The sequence below is a fragment of the Apodemus sylvaticus genome, chromosome 6, assembly GCF_947179515.1.
Source record: "Apodemus sylvaticus chromosome 6, mApoSyl1.1, whole genome shotgun sequence".
NCBI lineage: Eukaryota > Metazoa > Chordata > Mammalia > Rodentia > Muridae > Apodemus > Apodemus sylvaticus.
In genome coordinates this window covers 21,234,733-21,258,240 of record NC_067477.1, presented here as the reverse complement: position 1 = coordinate 21,258,240, position 23,508 = coordinate 21,234,733, and the positions used below count along the sequence as shown (strand labels likewise).

The 23,508-nt window shown below is 40.3% G+C and overlaps 1 protein-coding gene across 1 annotated transcript in view; it reads left to right on the top strand.

Moving 5' to 3' along the window:
- Catsperb (cation channel sperm associated auxiliary subunit beta) overlaps positions 1 to 23,508 on the top strand; it is a 204,910-nt gene that overhangs the window by 82,783 nt on the left and 98,619 nt on the right. Inside the window, exons 7-12 of the mRNA XM_052186706.1 lie at positions 1,972 to 2,067; positions 2,196 to 2,314; positions 4,773 to 4,805; positions 19,953 to 20,019; positions 20,435 to 20,481; positions 23,213 to 23,362. Coding sequence (XP_052042666.1) covers positions 1,972 to 2,067; positions 2,196 to 2,314; positions 4,773 to 4,805; positions 19,953 to 20,019; positions 20,435 to 20,481; positions 23,213 to 23,362 — 512 coding nt within the window. The remainder of the gene's footprint in view (positions 1 to 1,971; positions 2,068 to 2,195; positions 2,315 to 4,772; positions 4,806 to 19,952; positions 20,020 to 20,434; positions 20,482 to 23,212; positions 23,363 to 23,508) is intronic.

Here is a 23,508-nt window from a genome sequence, read left to right as displayed (position 1 = left end):
TCAGTCTGCAGGACAAACGACCCCCAACAGGGTTAGCACACAGGCCCTCAAAGGTGCCCAGGCTCTGGGTGCATGCAAAAGCCTGACAGTCTGAGACCCAAGAGATGTTAACCTCGGGCTATGTCTGCATACCTGGTGCTGGGTGTTAGATCTGTCTGGTGTCCGGGAGCCAAGATCGTGTACAATCATTATTAAAAATAAACCATGGTGTGACCTAAACATGAAGTTAAAGAAAAATAAAATATTTGGAAATTGGAAAGGTCAAGCAAAACTGGATGAAGCCACAACCAGGAGGTTAAGGATGACAGGACTCTCCTAGAAAGGGAAGAAAGTGTGCAAAACTTTTGTAGAAATTTAGAAAATTAGAGAGATGTTTCAAATAATAATGGAATTAGAGAGATGTTCAAAAAGAAAAAATATTTAAAGTCTCCCATTATGTAATCAACCCATGCTTCCTGTGTGGGTGCCAGCATCAGGGTTGTCTGCTGTATGCACTGTGTATGTAAATAGACTCACAAGTCTTGTCTCAGAAAATTCAAAACAGTACAGCTTAGTAAAAAAAAAGTTGCAAATAGTTGCCCTGGAATGGTTGGAGCATCTGAAAGAATCAGAATTTACCAATGTGTGAGTGATTTAGAAGCAAGCAAACCAAGTAGCTCAAGTTACAAGTGTGAACATGTCTTCCACCAAGCAGAGGGGCAGAGGGCTCCAGAGTCCCTGTTTTCTAAGGCTTTTAAATTATTTGTCACTGTATACTATGTCTCATGTAACTTTTTTCAAATTAAAAACTAATTTGGAAATAGAATAAAAAAACCCCACCCATCCTGTAAAAAACCAAAACCAAAACCAAAACAAAACAAAAACCTAAAAAGGTTGTATACACTCATTGACTGGGACAGCTCAGTCACTCAACAGGTTCTCCAGGGCAGAAGTGAAATGAGAATTAAAAAGAAAAAAAAGACAATTAGACAACATTGTAGCATGACCCCAGCCAGTTCTGAGGCCAAGACAGGTTTAATTTTTCCCAATCTGCTTTTATACCATTTTAATTACATGCAAGTATTATGGTCAGTTCTAAGTTGAGGAACAAGCAATATAATAAACACAGCCAAGGAACAAGCAAGGCAATAAACAAAGTGCCATGATCACTCCTGTTGATCACTGTTTCTAAGGGCTTATCAGGATGACCAAGATATCTGAGCCTACTTCCCTATCCTAGCCCAAAGTCAGATTCTTGCCGGAAGCCTACTTTTGTTCTAGCCTAAAATTAAATTCCTACCTGAGCTTACTGCCTTGTCCTGGACTAACTTCAGATTCCTGCCAAGTGACCCCAAAAGCACTCCAGAACTGGTGAGGGAATTTTTTTCTTAATTAAATCATATAAAGTGAATAGATTCACCTTTAATCAGGGATACATCCACTGGTGGTGTCTTATATAGAGTACATGAAAGAAAGAAGCTTTTGGTTATTGCCTGTTGCCCTTATCATTGCTAGAAAGTGCATTCCTTCATTGGCATTAGATCCTGCTTCTTCAGGATTTTGGAATATACTCAAGATCAGCTGGGACACTGAGTCTGGTGGACCGAACAATTGCTGCATTCTTGGACTTTCTGTTGGTAGACAGCCATTGTTGGAGCAGTTGTACTACAGCCTGTATGGCATTTTAATTAATCTTCCTCATATAAATGTGTGTTTATAGCACACACCCACACCCACACACAAACACCCCCCACACACACGTGATTTCTTTCATTTGGAAATTTGGATTTGTGATGACTTAATATATATTCAAGGTTGGTAGGTAAGTATATATATAGATAGGTAGGTAGATAAATAGATATTCATTCTGTCAGTTCTAGTCAACCCTGTCCAATACAAGATGGAGGAGCCTGGTTTGGAGGTGTAGCATGTTTGTGTTTACAGAGTTCTCTAAAGTTGCCTGGCTCTAATCACTTCTTTTTTTCATGGTAGGTGTTTTCATAGGCAAAACCATTTCTGGATTTTGGACCTATGAGGAATGCATATGGTATGACCTGACAGAGATCATCTATGCAGAACTTAATGATGGTAATTTTTCTGGCTGTCTTCATCTTCATCATTTCATTTATATCAAACTTCATTCAGTACTTCTGAAATGTCTTTGCTAAAGAGCTCACTGTTTCTAATCTATGGTGTGATTTGGTTTCTTCCTTCAGAACACCAAGGACTCACAGTGATAGATTTGGTTTTAACAAATCATTTTTTAGTCATTCTCACCTCGTTGGGTCTTTATGTAAGTAGTGATCTTCGCTATCCAACCACTTCACAGATAAAGGTATGAAAATTGTTTTGTATTTCCTTGTTAACTCTTAATATTGTCTGTGATATACAAAGAAATATCTTTCAATTGAGTGATGAGTAGTTGTCAGGAGCCATGGAGGACAGGCTACGGCTAGCAGATAGCCTTCCTGCAGGTGGTCCACCATTTTTCATATGGTCAGTGGTGGGTGAGTTCTATGAGGCAAGCTCCCAAAGAGATCTCAGGATTGCTTCTTGCATCTGAGATGCTTTTCCTCATATTTTTTTTTTAAAATTAATTTTTAAAATTAATTTTTAAAATTAATATAATAATCCCTCAGCATTAGCCCTCCCTTCCTATTGATCAGATTTTATACAAATCAACGTAAAGACAAACTTTCATAAATCAATGCTGTTTAGATGAATTAATGATTCTGTACAATTCCTGATTTGATTAAAATAATTTTAGGAAGCAAGGTTTAAGGGATACCCTTAGCTGCTTTGCTAGAAATATGTAATGAAGTTAGAATCAAGAATTGAATGTGCCCACTCTTCATAAAAATAAGTGAAGGCTGAATAATAATACAATGAGCTTTCATAATCACACTAAAAAGAGAAACAGGCTGGGAAAAATGGGTTCAAGGAAAAACATTTATTTCCAAGGATAAAACCACAGGGGTGCACTATGAGCAGTCAAGGCTTTTTAAAAGTTGTTCCTTTAAACATACAATGCACATATTAGAATGAAATGGTGCTTTGAATTTAATATCAAAATCCTTTTGCAACTTCCATTTTATGTAACATTTAACTCTGAGGTGAGTTTCTAAAGAACTTTTCGTCTAAGAAGGCATAAAAAGTCCAGGGAAAAGAAATAACTTTGTTGTTTGAATGGTTTGGCTTGAGGAGCTTTGCCTAATCCATTCCTCCATCCATCAATCCATCCATCCATCCATCCATCCATCCATCCATCCATCCATCCATACTTTTATCCATCCAACTGTATATGTATGTTTGTCTATATGCATGTGTGTAGGTTTGTGTGTACATTTGTAAGCATCCATGAATGCTTGTGTAGCTAATTGAGTCAGATCATTGGGTCTGGCCAATGTGTGGTATATGAATGTATATGTATCTCTGCATATTTGCCTGTATAAAGTATTTTAATTCTTTTCCTTTCCTTCTTCTCTGGTTCACAAAGAGTTAACCAGCTTAGCCAGAGAGGCTTCTTACTGCTTGAACAGAGAAGTCATCAATGCCAATAAATCCTTTACCTAATAATATCCAGCTGTTAGTAACAAGCTTCCATAGATACAGAGGCCTGCAGCTTCTGGCCTCAGAGTAACTTAAAGTCAAGACAGGCATAAGTTATTATAGAAAGCAATCCTATACTCTTCTCTCTCAGTTCCATCAGAGAGAACCTAGTCTGGTGTAAATCTCCCAACAAGTAATATGTCTTAGAACCAAAAATTGTAAAAATTAAAAAGATATGAACATGATTCAGCAACCTTTCCCTTTGTTTTATATTATTTGGTGTATGAATCAGAATTGTTTTATTGCTTATCTTCCACAGTAAATTTTAAGCATATGCAACGGGAAAGATATCATTTACCCATATTCTTGTATATTTACTTACTGGTCCTTAGGGTCCCAAAATGCTATAAGGTAATTTATAGAACTGAAAATTTTATTCTCTCTATATATTCTATATTCTTTGTTTACATTCCAAATGATTTCCCCTTTCCCAATGCCCCCCTCCCCATATGTCCCATAAGCCTTCTTCTTTCTGCCCATTCTCCAATCACCTCCCTCCTTTTTCTCTGTCGTGGCACTCCCCTACAAATTAACAGAAATTAAATGTTTTCTGAGAAATGATACATGCTTATGATGATGGATATACTAACTATCCTGATGATAATTATAAAACTACCAGTATATTGAAATGTTATGCTGTCTCCATACATACATAAAATTATAAACTAATTAAGAATAAAGAAGACCCAAAAATTCTGTATAGAACTATATTCAATCCTGTTGGGAATTTCTGTGATAGGGCAACTGAAAATTATTCCACAAAAGAAGCAAGTAGAAGTGAAGTTAGGACTGACTGTTTATTCAAGCCTAACTACAGAGAATAAAAAGTTTCCTCAGGCAGAAAGACATATAAAAAAAATAAAAGCTAACATAATGCTGGGATGAAGAGAAGAAAAATGCACATTTAGCTGGAGCTATTTGCATACAATTAAGTTCCATCAAGAGACTAAAGGAGATGCTACATTAGTGTTTGACCACATATTTGCTGGTACACAAAAAACAAAGGATTTCTTTTTAGTAAAATTAAATACAAAGTTTATTATAACTTCTGAAAAGGCACTACATTTTAAAACCTGTTCCTTTACCTCCTCCTCCTCCTCCTCCTCCTCCTCCTCCTCCTCCTCCTCATCATCATCATCATCATCATTATCATCATCTCCTTCTCCTCCTTCTTCTTCCTACAGCTTTCAAGAGCAGAGTTCTGTGGATTTGAAAGGGTAAGACTTTTGATTTCTAAATATTTATTTAGAAGATGCCTATTCACTTGGTAACTCGCAAAGCAGTAAATCACAACTAGATTTTTCATGCTACTAAATTATTTTTACTTTAAACTAAAAACTTTTCTCTATAGCTATCAGTCCCTCCTAATTACAGTAGCCCCAATTTCCTACTGTTCTGTTCTCTCTGGGCTTGCTGAGATTGCTTAGGAGATTGCTCACATTGCTATATCAGGAGATGTAGCTCAATGGTAGAGTCTTTGCCTTGCATGTTCAGGCTATGGGTTCAATTCCCAGCAACACCAATATGTTAATCGTATACAAACATTTACTTGTTGTTCTAGCAAAACTATAGACCATGGAAATTATTTCCCCAAACTCAGGGTACTCTGTTTAAACAATATAATACAAACTAAACTAATGAGGACATGGCTCATGGCATGGTAGAGGATCCCGCAGAGAAAAAGCTTATCCTCGGGAGTCTAAGAGCTACCAATGCTGTGACTCTGGGTCAGAATATCCCTGGCTCGAGATCAGCCTCACATAAGTGAAATCATTCCTAAGGCTAATCACTGGGATGCTCCAGTTTGGACTCATAGAGAAAAAGGCAGGGATACTCTCAATAGAAGGAAGAGGAATAGCATAGTTCAAGGCCCAGGAAAGGCTCTGTGTAAAATAGAAGTGATATATATAGAAAAACATGTTAAAATTGACAGTTTTCATGGAAAATTAAAGAGTAAAATGGTAGACATAAAAACATTGGTAAATTGATCCTTGGGGCGGCGGCGGCGGCGGCGGTAGCAGTGGCTGCTCCAGCTGAAGGGCCATCAGCGGTGGAACCAAGGCGACACAGGGTCCAGTTAGGCCCTGCGCCCACGACCACTGACCTTCGCTGACCAGCCGGGCGGCAAGCAACTGCGGTTCTGCGGAGCCTTTCGCTGCACGGAAGCCACTTCAGAACTCGGCTGCCCGCCAGTCAGGAGAGACTCACCGCCATCTTGATCCCGGGCTCCAGAGATCGGTCAGACTGAGGTACACAAACATAATCCTAGGCACAACACCGCAGGGGTCTGAGCCAGACGGGCGTTGGCCTGCACCCAGGCCCTGGGCTGTTAGAGTGGCCATCGGGGCGCCAACCCAGCCAGGAGTTTTTTTTTTTTTTTTTTTGCCCCGGCCGGTGCACGCGCCGCCATTTTGCCTACAGGAGCCAGAGTGCTCGGGAGGGCAGAGACTGCTAACAAGCGTAGCCTGAGGCTAACAAAACGGGGGTCTAGGCCCCAAAAGGCACAGGACTGACCCCAAGAACTGGGCGGCTTGGTGGGCCATCTGTGTGTCAACCAGCCCAGGAGGTTATTAGCACAACAGACTCTCCCGGTGCTTTCGCGGAGCGCGGACGCGCACGCCCGCCATCCGGGTCACCTGGCGGACCCAAATAACAGACATAGCCCTAGGGGAACTTTGCTCGGACCTTGGCCTCCCAGGCGTTTGCCTGGACTCAGGGCCCAGGCGACAAGGCTAACCTAGTGTGCGCCAGCCCGGTTGGGGAAATCGGCTGCCCAGCGGAGTGAGCGGAGCACAGGGGAGGTCACAGCAACATTCACCTTCGGAGCTCCCTGGGGGTGCACACGGGTTCCACCTGGTCCACAGACACAATCTGGGGCAAGGTCTCAGGCAGAAGCCCCCAGCTCAACTCTCTCCGCTTCAGATCAGCCTGGGTGGCCGCCACATCTCCAGGTCCCTCAAGAGGCTAGTGGGGGCTTCCGGGCGGCCAGCCGGGAGAAGTCGGTGTGCTCCAATAAATCCTGCGGGCCCCAGCAGGAGCCTTCAGGTGCCTGGTTCGGGATCTGAACAGCCTGGACAACAGCACCCTGTCTATAGGCAGTGCAGAGTGTAAGCTGTGCACCAGAGGCCAACGGGGAAGGGGCAGCTTGCACTGGTGAGTCCAGCACTGACAAGACCAAGTAACACCAGTGAGAGCTAGATGGCAAAAGGCAAACGCAGAAACGTCACTAACAGAAATCAAGGCAATATGGCAACATCTGAACCAAATTCTCCTCTACCAGCAAGTCCTGGATACCCCATCACACCAGTAAAACAAGATTTGGATTTAAAATCACTGGTCATGATGCTGGTACAGGAACACATGAAGGACATTGAGGAGAAAATGGATCAAAAGTTAGAAGCCCTTGCAAGGGAAACACAAAAATCATTGAAAGAAATCCAGGAAAATACAAAAGCCAACAAGGAGGAAATGCAAAAAACACTTAAAGAAATACAGGAGAACTTTGCTCAACAGGCTGAGGTCATGAAAGACGAAACACAAAAATCTCTTAAAGAAATACAGGAGAACTTTGGTCAACAGGCTGAGCTCATGAAAGAGGAAACACAAAAATCTCTTAAAGAATTACAGGAAAACACAAACATGCAAGGGAAGGAGCTAAGCAAAACCATCCAGGATCTAAAATCAGAAGTAGAAACAACTAAGAAAACTCAAAGGGAGACAACTTTGGAGATAGAAAGCCTTGGGAAGAAATCAGGGGACAGAGATGCAAATATCAACAACAGAATACAAGAGATAGAAGAAAGAATCTCAGATGCTGAAGATTCCATAGAAACCATGGACTCAACAGTTAAAGAAAATGCAAAGTGCAAAAAGCTTGTAACCCAAAATATCCAGGAAATCCAGGACACAATGAGAAGACCAAACCTAAGGATTATAGGCATAGATGAGAGTGAAGATTTACAACTTAAAGGGCCAGCAAATATCTTCAATAAAATTATGGAAGAAAACTTCCCTAACCTAAAGAGAGAGATGCCCATGAATATACAAGAAGCCTACAGAACTCCAAACAGACTGGACCAGAACAGAAATACTTCCCGTCACATAATAATCAAAACACCAAATGTTCTAAACAAAGAAAGAATACTAAAGGCAGTAAGAGAAAAAGGCCAAGTAACATATAAAGGAAGACCTATCAGAATCACAGCAGACTTTTCACCTGAGACTATGAAGGCTAGAAGGTCCTGGGCAGATCTCATGCAGACTCTAAGAGAACACAAATGGCAACCAAAACTACTATATCCAGCAAAACTCTCAATCACCATAGATGGAGAAACTAAGATATTTCACGACAAAACCAAGTTCACCCAATATCTATCCACAAACCCAGCCCTAAAAAGGATAATAGGAGGACAACACCAATACAAGGAGGGAAACTCCACCCTGAAAAAAGCAAGATAGTAACCTTTCATCAAACCCAAAAGAAGTTAAGCAATCAAATTTAAAAAATAACGTCAAAAATGATAGGAAGTAACAATCACTATTCCTTAATATCTCTTAACATCAATGGACTCAATGCCCCAATAAAAAGACACAGACTAACTGACTGGATACGTAAACAGGACCCTACATTTTGCTGCTTACAGGAAACACACCTCAGGGTCAAAGACAAACACTACCTTAGAGTAAAAGGCTGGAAGACAATTTTACAAGCAAATGGTCTCAGGAAACAAGCTGGAGTAGCCATTTTAATATCAGATAAAATTGACTTTCAACCCAAAGTCATCAAAAGAGACTCTGAGGGACACTTCTTGCTGGTCAAAGGAAAAATACAACAAGAAGAACTCTCAATCCTGAACATCTATGCTCCAAATGCAAGGGCACCCTCTTTCATAAAAGAAACTTTATTAAAACTCAAAGCACACATTACACCTAACACAATAATTGTGGGTGACTTCAACACTGCACTTTCCTCAATGGACCGATCAGGAAAACAGAAACTAAACAAGGACACAATGAAACTAATTGAAGCTTTGGACCAATTAGATTTAACTGATATATATAGAACATTCTATCCTAAAACAAAAGAATATACCTTTTTTTCAGCACCTCATGGTACCTTCTCCAAAATCGACCATATAATTGGTCACAAGACAGACCTCAACAAATATAAAAAGATAGAACTAATCCCATGCCTCCTATCTGATCACTATGGAATAAAAGTGGTCTTCAATAGCAACAGAAACAACAGAAAACCCACATACACGTGGAAATTGAACAATACTCTACTCAATGACACCTTGGTCAAGGAAGAAATAAAGAAAGAAATTAAAGACTTTTTAGAACACAATGAAAATGAAAACACAACATACCCAAATCTATGGGACACAATGAAAGCAGTGCTAAGAGGAAAACTCATAGCCCTGAGTGCCTCCAAAAAGAAAATGGAGAGAGCATACATTACCAACTTAATGACACACCTGAAAGCCCTAGAACAAAAAGAAGCTATTTCACCCAGGAGGAGTAGAAGGCAGGAAATCATCAAACTCAGGGCCGAAATCAATCAAGTAGAAACAAAGAGAACCATACAAAAAATCAACAAAACTAGGAGCTGGTTCTTTGAGAAAATCAACAAGATAGATAAACCCTTAGCCAGACTGACCAAAGGGCACAGAGAAAATATCCAAATTAACAAACTTAGAAATGAAAAGGGAGACATAACAACGGAAACTGAGGAAATCCAAAAAATCATCAGATCCTACTACAAGAGCCTGTACTCAACACAACTGGAGAATCTGGAGGAAATGGACAATTTCCTTGACAGATACCAAATACCAAAATTAAATCAGGACCAACTAGACCATCTAAACAGTCCCATAAAGCCTAAAGAAATAGAAGGAGTCATAGAAAGTCTTCCAACCAAAAAAAGCACAGGACCAGATGGTTTCAGTGCAGAATTCTACCAGACCTTCAAAGAAGAGTTAACACCAATACTCTTCAAACTATTCCACAAAATAGAAACAGAAGGAACACTACCCAATTCCTTCTACGAAGCCACAATTACGCTGATACCAAAGCCACACAAAGATCCAACAAAGAAAGAGAACTTCAGACCAATTTCCCTTATGAACATCGATGCAAAAATACTCAACAAAATTCTTGCCAACCGAATCCAAGAACACATCAAAACGATCATCCACCATGATCAAGTAGGCTTTATCCCGGGAATGCAGGGTTGGTTCAATATACGGAAATCCATCAATACAATCCACTACATAAACAAACTCAAAGAACAAAACCACATGGTCATTTCATTGGATGCTGAAAAAGCATTTGACAAAATTCAGCATCCTTTCATGCTTAAAGTCTTGGAGAGAACAGGAATTCAAGGCCCATACCTAAACATAGTAAAAGCAATATACAGCAAACTGGTAGCCAGCATCAAACTAAATGGAGAGAAACTTGAAGCAATCCCACTAAAATCAGGGACGAGACAGGGCTGCTCCATTTCTCCTTATCTTTTCTATATTGTATTTGATTGAGGTACTAGCTCGGGCAATTAGACAACATAAGGAGGTCAAAGGGATACAAATTGGAAAGGAAGAAGTCAAACTATCATTATTTGCAGATGATATGATAGTCTACCTAAGTGACCCAAAAAACTCCACTAGAGAATTCCTACAGCTGATAAATAACTTCAGCAAAGTGGCTGGTTATAAAATCAACTCAAGAAAATCAGTAGCCTTTCTATATTCAAAGGATAAGCAGGCTGAGAAAAAATTAGGGAAATGACCCCCTTCACAATAGCCACAAACAGTATAAGGTACCTTGGGGTGACTCTTACCAAACACGTGAAAGATCTGTATGACAAGAACTTCAAGACTCTGAAGAAGGAAATGGAAGAAGATCTCAAAAAATGGAAAAACCTCCCATGCTCATTGATCAGCAGGATTAATATAGCTAAAATGGCTATTTTGCCAAAAGCAACATACAAATTCAATGCAATACCATCAAAACCCCAACTCAATTCTTTATAGAGTTACAAAGAGAAATTCTCAAATTCATCTGAAATAACAAAAAACCCAGGATAGATAAAACTATTCTCAACAACAAAAGAAATTCTGGGGGAATCAGTATCTCTGACCTCAAGCAATACTACCGAGCAATAGTGTTAAAAACTGCATGGTATTGGTACAATGACAGGCAGGCAGATCAATGGAACAGGATTGAAGATCCAGAAATGAACCCACACACCTATGGCCATTTGATCCTCAACAAAGGGGCTAAAAGCATCCAATGGAAAATAGATAGCCTTTTCAACAAATGGTGCTGGCTCAACTGGAGGTCAGCATGCAGAAGAATGCGAATTGATCCATCCTTGTCTCCTTGTACTAAGCTCAAATCCAAATGGATCAAGGACCTCCACATAAAGCCAGACACTCTGAAGCTAATAGAAAAGAAACTGGGGAAGACCCTTGAGGACATCAGTATAGGGAGAAAGTTTCTGAATAGAACACCAATAGCATATGCTCTAAGATCAAGAATTGACAAATGGAACCTCATAAAATTACAGAGTTTCTGTAAGGCAAAGGACACCATCAAAAGGACAAATCGGCAACCAACAAATTGGGAAAAGATCTTCACCAATCAAAGCATCCCAAGTTCTTCTTGGTGGATATTTCCTTTGACCAGCAAGAAGTGTCCTTCTGTATCTCTTTTGATGACTTTAGGTTGAAAGTCAATTTTATCTGATATTAGAATGGCTACTCCGGCTCTTTTCCTGAGACCATTGGCTTGTAAATTGTCTTCCAGCCTTTTACTCTAAGGTAGTTTTTGTGTTTGACATTGAGGTGTGTTTCCTGTATGCAGCAAAATGTAGGGTCCTGTATCCTTATCCAGTCTGTTAGCCTATGTCTTTTTATTGGGGAGTTGAGTCCATTGACGTTAAGAGATATTAAGGAATAGTGATTATTACTTCCAGTCATTGTCAATGTTATTTTAATATTTGAGTGGTTATCTTCTTTTGGATTTGATGAAAGAAGGTAACTATCTTGCTTTTTCCAGGGTGTAGTTTCCCTCCTTGTATAGGAGTTTTCCTCCTAATATTCTTTATAGAGCTGGGTTTATAGAAAGATATTGTATAAATTTGGTTTTGTCATGGAATATCTTGGTTTCTCCATCTATTGTGATTTAGAGTTTTGCTGGGTAGAGTAGTCTTGGCTGACATTTGTGTTCTCTTAGAGTCTGCATGAGATCTGCCTAGGACCTTCTAGCTTTCATGGTCTCTGGTGAGAAGTCTGGTGTGATTCTGATAGGTCTTCCTTTATATGTTACTTGGCCTTTTTCTCTTGCTGCCTTTAATATTCTTCTTTGTTTAGTACATTTGGGGTTTTGATTATTATGTGATGAGAGGTATTTCTGCTCAGGTCCAGTCTGTTTAGAGTTCTGTAGGCTTCTTGTATATTCATAGGCATCTCTCTCTTTAAGTTGGGAAAGTTTTCTTCCATAATTTTGTTAAAGATATTTGCTGGCCCTTTCAGTTGTAAATCTTCACTCTCATCTATACCTATAATCCTTAGGTTTGGTCTTCTCATTGTATCCTGGATTTCTTGTGTGTTCTGGGATACAAACTTTTTGCATTTTGCATTTTCTTTGACTGTTGAGTCAATGGTTTCTATGGTATCTTCGGCATCTGAAATTCTCTCTTCCATCTCTTGTATTCTGTTGTTTATATTTGCATCTATGGCCCCTGATTACTTCTCAAGGTTTTCTATCTCCAAAGTTGTCTCCCTTTGTGATTTCTTAGTTGTTTCTACTTCTGTTTTTAGATCCAGGATGGTTTTGCTCAGTTCCATCATTTGTTTGTTTGTGTTTTCCTGTAATTCTTTAAGAGATTTTTGTGTTACCTCTTTCATGACTTCTGCCTCTTGACTCAAGTTCTCCTGCATTTCTTTAAGTTTCTTTTGCCTTTCTTCTTTATTGGCTTCTATCTCTTGAGCCTTATTCTCCTGCATTTCTTTAAGCGATTTTTCTGTTTTCATTATACAGGTTTCTAGCTTGTTCATGTTCCCCTGTATTTCTTTAAGAGATTCATTTATGTCCTTTTTATGTTCTTCTAGCAGCATCATGATCAGTGATTTTAAATCCAAATCAATCTTGTTTCTGTGGTGTGTTGGTATAACCAGGACTTGCTGATGTTGGAGAGTTTGGTTCAGATGCTGCCATATTGCCTAGATTTCTGTTAGTAGCGTTCCTGCGTTTGCCCTTTGCCATCTTGTTCTCTGGATTTAGTTGGTCTTGTCCCTGGCTGGTGTTTGGGCCTCCTGAGGGGCTCTGGGGCTATTACTGCAACACTATATGGCTGGGTTTCCCCTGTAGCAGATTGCTGCTGTGCTGTCCTCCTTTTGGGTGCCCTTGCAGGTCTAGTGTGCTTTGCCCCAGATTGTGTCTGTGGACCAAGATGGAGCCCATGTGCACCCCCAGGGAGTGCTGACAGTGTATGCTGCCAGGACCTCCCCCCCCCCCATGCTGATCACTCCTCTGGGCAGCTGATCCCCCAACCGGGCTGGCGCACACAAGGTTAGCCTGGCTGCCCAGGCCCTGGGTCCAGGCAAAAGCCTGGGATGCCAAGGTCTGAGCCAAGCTCCCCTCGGGCTATGACTGTCAACTGGGTCCACCAGGTGATCAGGATGGCGGGCATGTGCGCTTGCACTCCACAAAAGCACTGGGAGAGTCTGCTGTGCTAACAACCTCCTGGGTGGGTTGACTCACAGATGGCCCACCAAGCCGCCCAGTTCTTGGGGTCAGTCCAGGGCCTGTTGGGGCCTAGACCCCCGCTTTGTTAGCCTCAAGCTATGCCTGTTAGCTGGTTCTGCCCGCCAGAGCTCTCTGGCGTCCTGTAGGCAAAATGGTGGCGCGCGCGCCGGCCCGGGCAAAAAAACCTTCTGGTTGGGTTGGCACCCCGATGGCCCCCCGAACAGCCCAGGGCCTGGGTGCAGGCCAACGCCCGTCGGGCTCAGACCCCCGCGGTGATGGCCTCAGGTTATGTTTGTGTACCTCAGTCTGTCTGATCTCTCTGGAGTCCGAAACCAAGATGGAGGTGAGCCTCTCCTGACTGGCGGGAGGCCGAGTTCTGAAGTGGCTTCCGTGCAGAAAAAGGCGCCACAAATCTGCCGCTTGCTTGCAGCCCGGCTGGTCAGCGAAGGTCAGTGGTTGTGGGCGCAGGGCCTAACTGGACCCTGTGTCGCCTTGGTTCCACTGCTGATGGCCCTTCAGCTGGACCAGCCACTGCTGCACTGCCGCCACCGCTGCCGCCGCCCCAATGCCTTATTTTTTAATGCATAGTTTCTCTCTGTAGCTCAGGCTGATTTGAATTTGCTCTGTAGATTAGGTTGGCCTCAACTCATAAGGAGCCACTCTGTCGCTGTCTCTGTCTCCAGGAGTATTGAGAGCAAAGGAACAAATTTATATATTCAGAATTTATGCATTCCCTTTTTCTTAATTTAATATTCTTCTCTATATTCAACTTCATTTAAATTTTTTTCATTTTAGGTTATCGCTCATGAGTTGCCACTATTTTTCCTGTGGGAGCCTCACATTCCAAGGAGACAGGCTGGCTGCTCAGAGTAGTGTGAAACTCTAACCCATGTAAACTCTCATGAGCTTAACTTTGTTTTTCTGTTGGATAAAAAGAAAAACCCCAGTTCTAGGCCTTTACATTGACTAGAAGAATATACCTTTCTAGGGCAAATGTTTTTTTTGGCAATAGAAAAACATTATCTTTAATTTATAACATAGGAATTATAAACTTATAAATATACCCATATGCCCCTCTTATATAAATTTAAGAATGATTACCAGAATTCAGAGATTTGCCTGTTTCTGTCTCCTTTGTTACTCTTATTCTTAATATTTTGTTTGTTTTGCTCAGAGACTGCATTTTCCCTGTGTGACTAAGCTGACATCTGTCCTCAGCTCAGAGCTGCTCGTTAGTAGCTCGTAGAACACCCACAAAGACTGGCTTTTAAGCCTGCCATTGTAGCTTGAGGGCTCTGCCACCTGGCATGTCATTTGGTTTGGTTGCAGCTATGTTTTAGTTCCTATGTTAATACCTTAAATCATCCCCTGGAATCATGGACCAAAGCAGCATGCTTCTCAATCCTTGTCCCAAATCCCACCTGTCTTGGGGAGAAAAAAGTCTTGATAACTTCAGTTGGCTAGCCCTCATAGCCATATTTTTGACTCACCTTCCCCATGATGGCTCCCTCTTCTCTTTACCTTCTTCTGTCTCTCCCTCATGGTTCTCCTCATACCTCAAGCTCAGGAACCACAAATACCACCTATCTGAATTCTGCCTAACTATAGGCTATAGGCATCTTTATTGATCAATCAGGGATAACTTGGGGGTTGGCAAGTTCACAAAGTGTCCTCTGCATGAAGATTCCCTTGTCCTTGGTGGCAATCACTCCTTGGGAGCCACTAATCAGAATTACAATACTTAGGAAAAAGTAGCCAACTGGAGTTAAGTACCACCCACATAGAACATAGCAAATTATTACTTAGGGTTACGGATGGGGGCATAGATTTTTAATAGCATAGAGCATAGATATCTGCCCAGCTCTAGTGCTGACAAGTATAAACTTATAAGTATAGGCTTATAAGTATAAAGGTCATGTGTCTATTATTCAGAAACTGAATGGTCAAAAGTGGCCTAGAAGCCCTGGATTAAGATTAACTATTGCTACAACCATGCAACATTTATAAAATAGCCACTAATATTTGGCATAATAAAGTACAGGAAGAACTTACATAGACTCAAAACTTAGAAGCAAGTACTCCCTGGATACTGAGCAGTTTCTCAGTTCTGTCCCTTAAAAAATGTATAGGATTGGGAGGTGGGTAGAAGACATGATCAGGAGTTAAAGTACTAAATAATAAATAATTTTCCCCACCATGGGTGGCGCCACTACTGAGCAGATAGCACAGGGTGGTATAGGAGAACAGGTTGAACGAGACAATGGGAATAAGTCAGTGAAGCAATGGATTCCATAATTCCTGCCTCTGCTCTTGCTTAAGTTCTTCTCCTGACTTCTGTCATTGATGGACTGTGATGGTGACATGTAAGCCAGATAAATTCTTTCCTCCTCAAGTTGCTTTTTGTCATCGTGTTCATTACAGCAATAGAAAGTAAACCAGGATAGAAATTATGCTAACTCTTCTTGTGTTTTACATTCAGCCTTCTATGTCCACAGGTTCAATGCTTGCACAATCAGAGGGTTGTAAATGTTTGGCAAAAAAGCTGTAGTGAATGTAATGAGCACATACAGACTTTTTCCTTTCCATTACCCTCTAAAATTTTTATTAAAACACAAAATAGTGCTTAATTGCAGAATATTTGCATTGCATTAGTTATGACAGAGATTATGTAAAGCACACATACATACTGTCTTATTTAGGGTTTTATTGCTGTGTTCAGAAACCATGACCAAGGCAACTCTTACAAAAGACAACATTTTATTGGGACTGGCCTACAGATTCAGAGGTTCAGTCCATTATGATTAAGGCTGAAACATGGAAGAATCCAGGCAGACAAGGTGCAGGAGGAACTGAGAGTCCAACATCTTCATCTGAAGGCAGCTAGGAGAAGACTGACCCTACTACCCTGGGAGGAGCTTCAAAGCTCATCTTTACATCTCCACCTGCCCAAACCCTCCTGCCTCAACACTCTATCATTTCTCTGAACTGGGTCATCAAGCCTCCACTGGACCAAGGGGCTCCCCTCCTATTAATGCCAGATAGGACAATCCTCTGCTGTACAGAGCCATATTGGGGAATCATGCCACATGGTAGGAAGTTGACATTGGTCAAGGAAGGTCTTTGGGCAGGAAATCTGAAATTAGGGCATAATAGGGAAGTAGGTTACAGCAGGATCCTGCTCCACCTATGGTGGAAGGCTTAGAGTGAAGGTGAGGTTCGTTGTTCATCCAGATCTAAGAATTCCTGAATTAAGCAGGTGACCCGCCCAGATGCCTGAGCAGTGGAGCCAACACCCAGCAAATCACAGGACAACTTCCCCGAACTCAGCCCGGGGGTCTGGGGGGAAGGGCTTGCCCAAACTGTTAAAATGTCTGACTGACATTAAAGTGGGGGCCTTGATTGGTAAAATATCATCCTGGCCTCTTTCTTTCACCTTTTCCCCATACATCCCTCAGCTTCTGTTCCAGCAACCCAGTTCTAGTAGCTGCAGGCAGCTATGGAATACAACACTCTGCTACATATCCAGCTGGAGCCATGGGTCCCCCCATGCTTACTCTGTGGTTGGTGGTTTAGTTCCTGGGATTTTGGGTGGTCTAGTTGTTTCATATTATTGTTCTTCCTATGTGGTTGCAAACCACTTCAGCTCCTTCATTCCTTCCACTAGATCCTCCATTGGGGTCCCCATTCTCAGTCTGATGTTTGACTGTGTGTATCTGCATCTGTATTGGTCAGGCTCTGGCAGAGCCTTTCAGGGGACAACTATACCAGGCTTCTGTCAGTAAGCACTCTTGGCATCAGCAATAGTGTCTGGGTTTGGTGTCTGCAGATGGGATGGATCCCTAGGTGGGGCAGTCTCTGGATAGCCTTTCTTTTTTTGAGAAATTCTGCATTATTATCTTTGAAGTGTGTGAATGTAGAAGAATGTATAAACAAAAATAAACAGGATATTAAAAATATAGAGATACAAGAAAAAAGATTGTAAAAAATGGACAGAAGCCTTAGAATAAAAGGTACTTATTATGCAATCCTTTCAAATGGCATAGATAAGAATTTATACTATATCTTAGCTATGCAGTCCAAACTAACATATAACAAAAAACAAATGCCTTACTTGCTCCAACAGAGAACAAAGAATCATCTTTAGCCAAATGTTGGTCATTCTATGGGATAAAAGTTTATTGGAAGTTTCTTGTCACTTTAAGGTTTGGTTATAGGAGTGATAAACAAAAAGGATAGATTATTAAATCTATTTTTAGACCAAAGAATATTAAAAGGCCAATAATCTTACACTGGCATAAATCTTTGTATATTGATTCAAATTAGGGTTATACTTGGATACATTGGTATAGATTGTTGTATACTGATATAATTTAAGGTTATATTTGTTTACATTGGCATAGAACTTTGTATACTAATACAAATTTAAGATTATATTTTGCTACAACATGCTAAGGTATTGTACCTATGCAATACTTAAAATTTAATCCTAAGTTCTAGTCCTCTTAAAGTTCCTACGACAAATTGTTTAGGATAATTAAAAAGAGAACTTAGCAGTTAGACAATGAAACTCATGGTCATGTTAGATACTAGTTTAGTTAATTATAAAAGTATGTTTCCTAGATTAAATAGATAATAGTTAGAAAAAACCAATTCAGATGTACTATAGGCAGATCAATGGTCTTCAAAAACCTCAGAGATAAACAGAATATGACATTTAAAGATAGTTTATTAATTTAAGACATTTTTGACAATAAGATAGGTCTCTGATCCTGGCAGAACCTTATTCTACTTCAAGGAACATGACAAGCAACCAAAAACCTCCAAGTAGAGTTTGCTTCATATGTGGTAAGCTAGTCACTGGGCAAGAAAATGCCCTTGCTTCAAATGCAGACAGAATGCTGTCTAAACTGGACATACGGATACAATACAGTGAAGTTGATGGCCAAACTTTGCCAGGAAAGGTAGGCAAGTCCTTTATAATTCATTCTTCATAGAAATATCTGTCAAATATTCTCAGCTGAAGATAGATGCTCCCATGGGATAGACAACTTCAGGGGTTGTGCAGGCAGCCAGCTCTGTCACTTTCATGGTTTTGGAAGCTGCTTCCCTGCACTTCCTCTATATTCAGGTAGTATTTATTCCTTTTCAAGTCTCTCATGCATTTGAAGACTAGATTGATTCAGCCTCTATATCAAGCTCAAATTGTTTAGGCTTTAGGAAGATGCAAAGCCTATGCATGTTGTAATGATAGAAATTGATTTAGGTGTAGAATTTTAGATGCATCAAGATAGGATGAATCATAGAACACTTTCTCCAAGGTTGCCAAGTACATAAAGGTAAGTCACATTATTGTAAGAGAAAGAGCCTTTTATTAGATTAAAAGAACATAATATTATTGTCCTCTGTGGATAGAGTATCCTTGAATTGTTCAGCTACTCATTTCTCTACCCTCGTGTGTGGTTGCACTCTGAGCCTGGCATGATAATGCTTATTCTTAAGTATCTCCTGCTTCAACATAGTATAACATTGTTCCTCATTTATTTTCTGATTTGTCAATAAAAGCTGAAAAGTCAATGATGGAACAGGGAAGAGATGGACTAGGGCTGAACTTCCTCCCAGCTAGGGGAGTGGGAGAGTGAGAGGAAGTGGCGATTCAGCCATGAGGGGAGGGTCCAGGAGAAATCATAAGAAATCAGGTGGGACAGAGAAAGCCATATAGTGCATGTATCTTGGAAATTTTGGCTGGAGATAGCCAGAGTAGTTTATGGGATTAAAAAAGAAATCAGCACTACTCAAGTGTGGTGTCATAAAGCTGTTAAATAAATAAAATACTACTGCATCTATTATTTGGGAGCTAGCAGGGTTAAGAGAAAAACCTCACCATTTATATAATTGCCACTAACAAGTTATGCTAATTTTCTCACTGGCCCACACATAAAAAATAAAAGAGGATTTCCTTGTCTCAACTCCTACCGGAAAGTTGAAACATTCCCCTAACAAATTTTCTCATCTTATTATAGTTAATATTCAACAAAAATAATTTTACTTGGCTACCATTCCTTTTTATGATCAGTTCTTAGTGCCTTTATATTACTGCTACTTGTCATTAACAGTCTTCAGTGCAGGTTCCTTTTGCCCGGTTGTAGTACATGTACCATTGGAACTGTAGTGAAGACCTAAGCAGCTTTGGGTGCTTCCCCCCCCCCCCCCCCAGACAGGATTTCTCTGTGTAGCCCTGGCTGTCCTGGAGCTCACTCTGTAGACCAGGCTGGCCTTGAACTCAGAAATCCTCCTGCCTCTGCCTCCCAGAGTGCTGAGATTACAGGCGTGTGCCACCACCACCCGGCTTCTGGGTGTTTTAAAAGATACTTCATAGCCAAGAATCAGCCATCATGCCTATGTATTTCTTTCTTAGTGACTGTTGACCATGTGGATTGCAGTTTCTTGACTTTAGTCTTCAATCTGTTATATGAGTATGGATTTTTTTTTTCTCAATTGGCCTCACATTCACAAATGATCAAAACTTTGGAATATTAAAGTCAGTTTCTTTCTGTTTAGCATATAACTCTCTATATGACCCACTTGACGTTTTCATTTATATATTTATATAGGTTGACTATATCAAAGGAAATCTGTGGTATAATGAAAAATGTTTTGCAAACAGAGAAACTTTTGAAGGTAACTTTGAAGACAGATTTTTATCACTATGGATTACATATATAGATCAAATAAAATGCATTAAATATAAAATTGAATAAGATGTGAAGATAACGATTATGTATCAGTTAATGGCCTAAAAATGAGAAATCCAGGCTTACTGGTGGTATATAGCTGTTATTCCTTTAACACTCAGAGGCAGAAGCAGGAACAGTGCAGACGTGAGCCTACCCTGGGCCACACACTGAGAGACCTTTTCTAAAAATGAATGAGAGTGGCACTGCTGCCCAACTGCAAGAGAACTGTGTCCAAAGATACATTAATAGATGGCACAGACTGCCATTTTCTTATGTAGGCAGCTTTATTAATACTAACAACTTGCCAAGTAAAAAAGTATAGATGTTGTTAATAATTTCTGTACCTTTGTACTTTACAGTTGATTATGTTACTATCACTTTCAACAGAAACAGGACCCTCAGTGAGGTATGATATAGAAAACTTTCAAAGGTAGGAAATTTTGTTAAGTGTGATTTCAAGAACTGTTCTTGATCTGCAGTTTGGTACTTGAATACACAGAAATACTTAACCATCTCCAGTAGTGTCTCCTTGTATACTTAATAGCAGATACCTACTTTTGTTAAAGCTAAATGTATCTAGTGTCTCTAAACAAATACTCCATATCAGAGAAAAGTTTATTCTTGGTGTTTTTTTTTAATATTTTTATTTTCTATATTCTTTGTTTACATTCCAAATGATTTCCCCTTTCCCGGATCCCCGCTCCCCATATGTCCCATAAACCTTCTTTTCTCCATCCCTTCTCCAATCACCTCCCTCCTTTTTCTCTGTCCTTATATTCCCTTCCCCTGCTAGATCAATCCTTTCCAGGATCAGGACCCTCTCCATACTTCTTCATGGGAGTCATTTGTTATGTGATTTATGCCTTGGGTATTCAGGGCTTCTGGGCTAATTACTATCCACTTATCAGAGATTGCATTCCATGTGTATTCTTTTGTGATTGGGTTACCTCACTTAGGATGATATTTTCCAGATAGAACCATTTACCTAAAAATTTTGTGAATTCATTGTTTCTAATTGCTGAGTAGTATTCCATTGTGTAAATATACCACATTTTCTGTATCCATTCCTCCTTTGAGGGGCATCTGGGTTTTTCCAGCTTCTGGCTATTATAAATAAGGCTACTATGAACATAATGGAGCCTGTGTCTTTATTGCATGCCGGGGAATCCTTTGGGTATATGCCCAGGAGAGGTGTAGCAGGGTCCTCTGGAAGTCTCATGTCCATTTTTCTGAGGAACCTCCAGACTGATTTCCACAGTGGTTGTACCACCTTACAGCCCCACCAGCAGTGGAGGAGTGTTCCTCTTTCTCCACATCCTCCCCAACACCTGCTGTCTCCAGAGTTTTGACCTTAGCCATTCTGACTGGTGTAAGGTGAAATCTCAGGGTTGTTTTGATCTGCATTTCCCTAATGACTAATGATGTTGAACACTTCTTAAGGTGCCTCTCGGCCATCTGAATTTCTTCAGGTGAAAATTCTTTGTTAAGATCTGTACCCCATTTTTTAATAGGGTTATTTGGTTCCCTGGGGTCTAACTTCTTGAGTTCTTTGTATATATTGGATATTAGCCCTCTATCAGATGTGGGGGTGGTGAATATCCTTTCCCAATTTGATGGTTGCTGTTTTGTCCTTTTAACAGTGTCCTTTGCCTTACAGAAATTTTGTAATTTTATGAGGTCCCATTTGTCAATTCTTGATCTTAAAGCATAAGCTATTGGTGATCTGTTCAAGAACTTTTCCCCTGTGCCCATGTCCTCAAGGTTCTTCCCCATGTTCTTTTCTATTAGTTTCAGTGTGTCTGGTTTTACATGGAGGTCCTTGATCCACTTGGAGTGAAGTTTAGTACATGGAGATAAGAATGGATCAATGCACATTCTTCTGCATGCTGACCTCCAATTTATCCAGCACCATTTGTTGAAAAGGCTATCTTTTTTCCACTGGATGTTTTTGGCTCTTTTGTCAAAGATCAAGTGACCACAGGTGTGTGGATTCATTTCTGGATCTTCAATTCTATTCCATTGGTCCACTTGTCTGTCACTGTGCCAATACCATGCAGTTTTTAACACTATTGCTCTGTAGTATTGCTTGATTTCAGGGATACTGATTCCCCCAGAATTTCTTTTATTGTTGAGAATAGTTTTAGCTATCCTGGGTTTCTTGTTATTCCAGATGAATTTGAGAATTGCTTTTTCTAACTCTGTGAAGAACTGAGTTGGGATTTTGATGGAGATTGCATTGAATCTGTAGATCGCTTTTGGCAAGATGGCCATTTTAACTATATTAATCATGCCAATCCACGAGCATGGCAGATTTTTCCATTTTCTGAAGTCTTCTTCGATTTCCTTCTTCAGAGACCTGAAGTTCTTATCATATAGATCTTTCACTTGTTTGGCTAGAGTCACACCAAGATACTTTATATTTTGAAGGGTGTCATTTCCCTAACTTCTTTCTCAGCCTGCTTATCCTTAGAGTATAGGAAGGCAATTGATTTGCTTGAGTTGATTTTATAACCAGCCATGTTGCTGAAGTTGTTTATCAGCTGTAGGAGTTCTCTGGTTGAGGTTTTCGGGTCACTTAAGTAGACTATCATGTCATCTGCAAATAGAGGCCCAGACCTAAACATCGTTAAAGCAATATACAGCAAACCGGTAGCCAACATCAAACTAAATGGAGAGAAACTTGAAGCAATCCCACTAAAATCAGGGACTAGACAAGGCTGTCCTCTCTCTCCATATCTTTTCAATATAGTTCTTGAAGTTCTAGCTAGAGCAATTAGACAACATAAGGAGGTCAAGGGGATACAAATTGGAAAGGAAGAAGTCAAATTATCACTATTTGCAGATGGCTTGGTGTTTTCTAAATACAAAATCTACCCAGTAGAAAGGAATAGATATTAAGGAATTTAAATTGGAGGTACACAAACCTGTGCTACATAGACCTAGAAAAGCCTTGTTCACATAGTAAGAACCATTCTGTGTATGTGTCTGTGCCCATGCATGCATAAGGAAAAAGAGGAGGGGGCTTATGGATTTATTTATGGCTTATCAGAAGAACACAATGATTCATTAGCTTGCTTTTCTACAGTAAGTAGTTGGAATTTATGTTTCAGAAACAATTTTCTCTTTCTATTTTGTAGTCCAGTTCCTGTTTTTTCAGTAAAGAACCATTTATTCAATGGTTACCTTGCTTATATTCTACTTATAAAAATGAAAGATCCATTCCACATGTGATAACATTTCTTATTGACCAAGAAACTGACAGTGGAATTTATCTCTTGCATATGAAAGTGAGTGCAGCAGTATAGGGGAATACCAGAACATGGAAGTGGGAATGGGTAGATGGGGCAACAGGGGGAGGGAAGAGGGCTAATGGGACTTTGGGGGAGCGGGAAGCCAGAGAAGGGGAAATCATTTGAAATGTACATAAAGAATA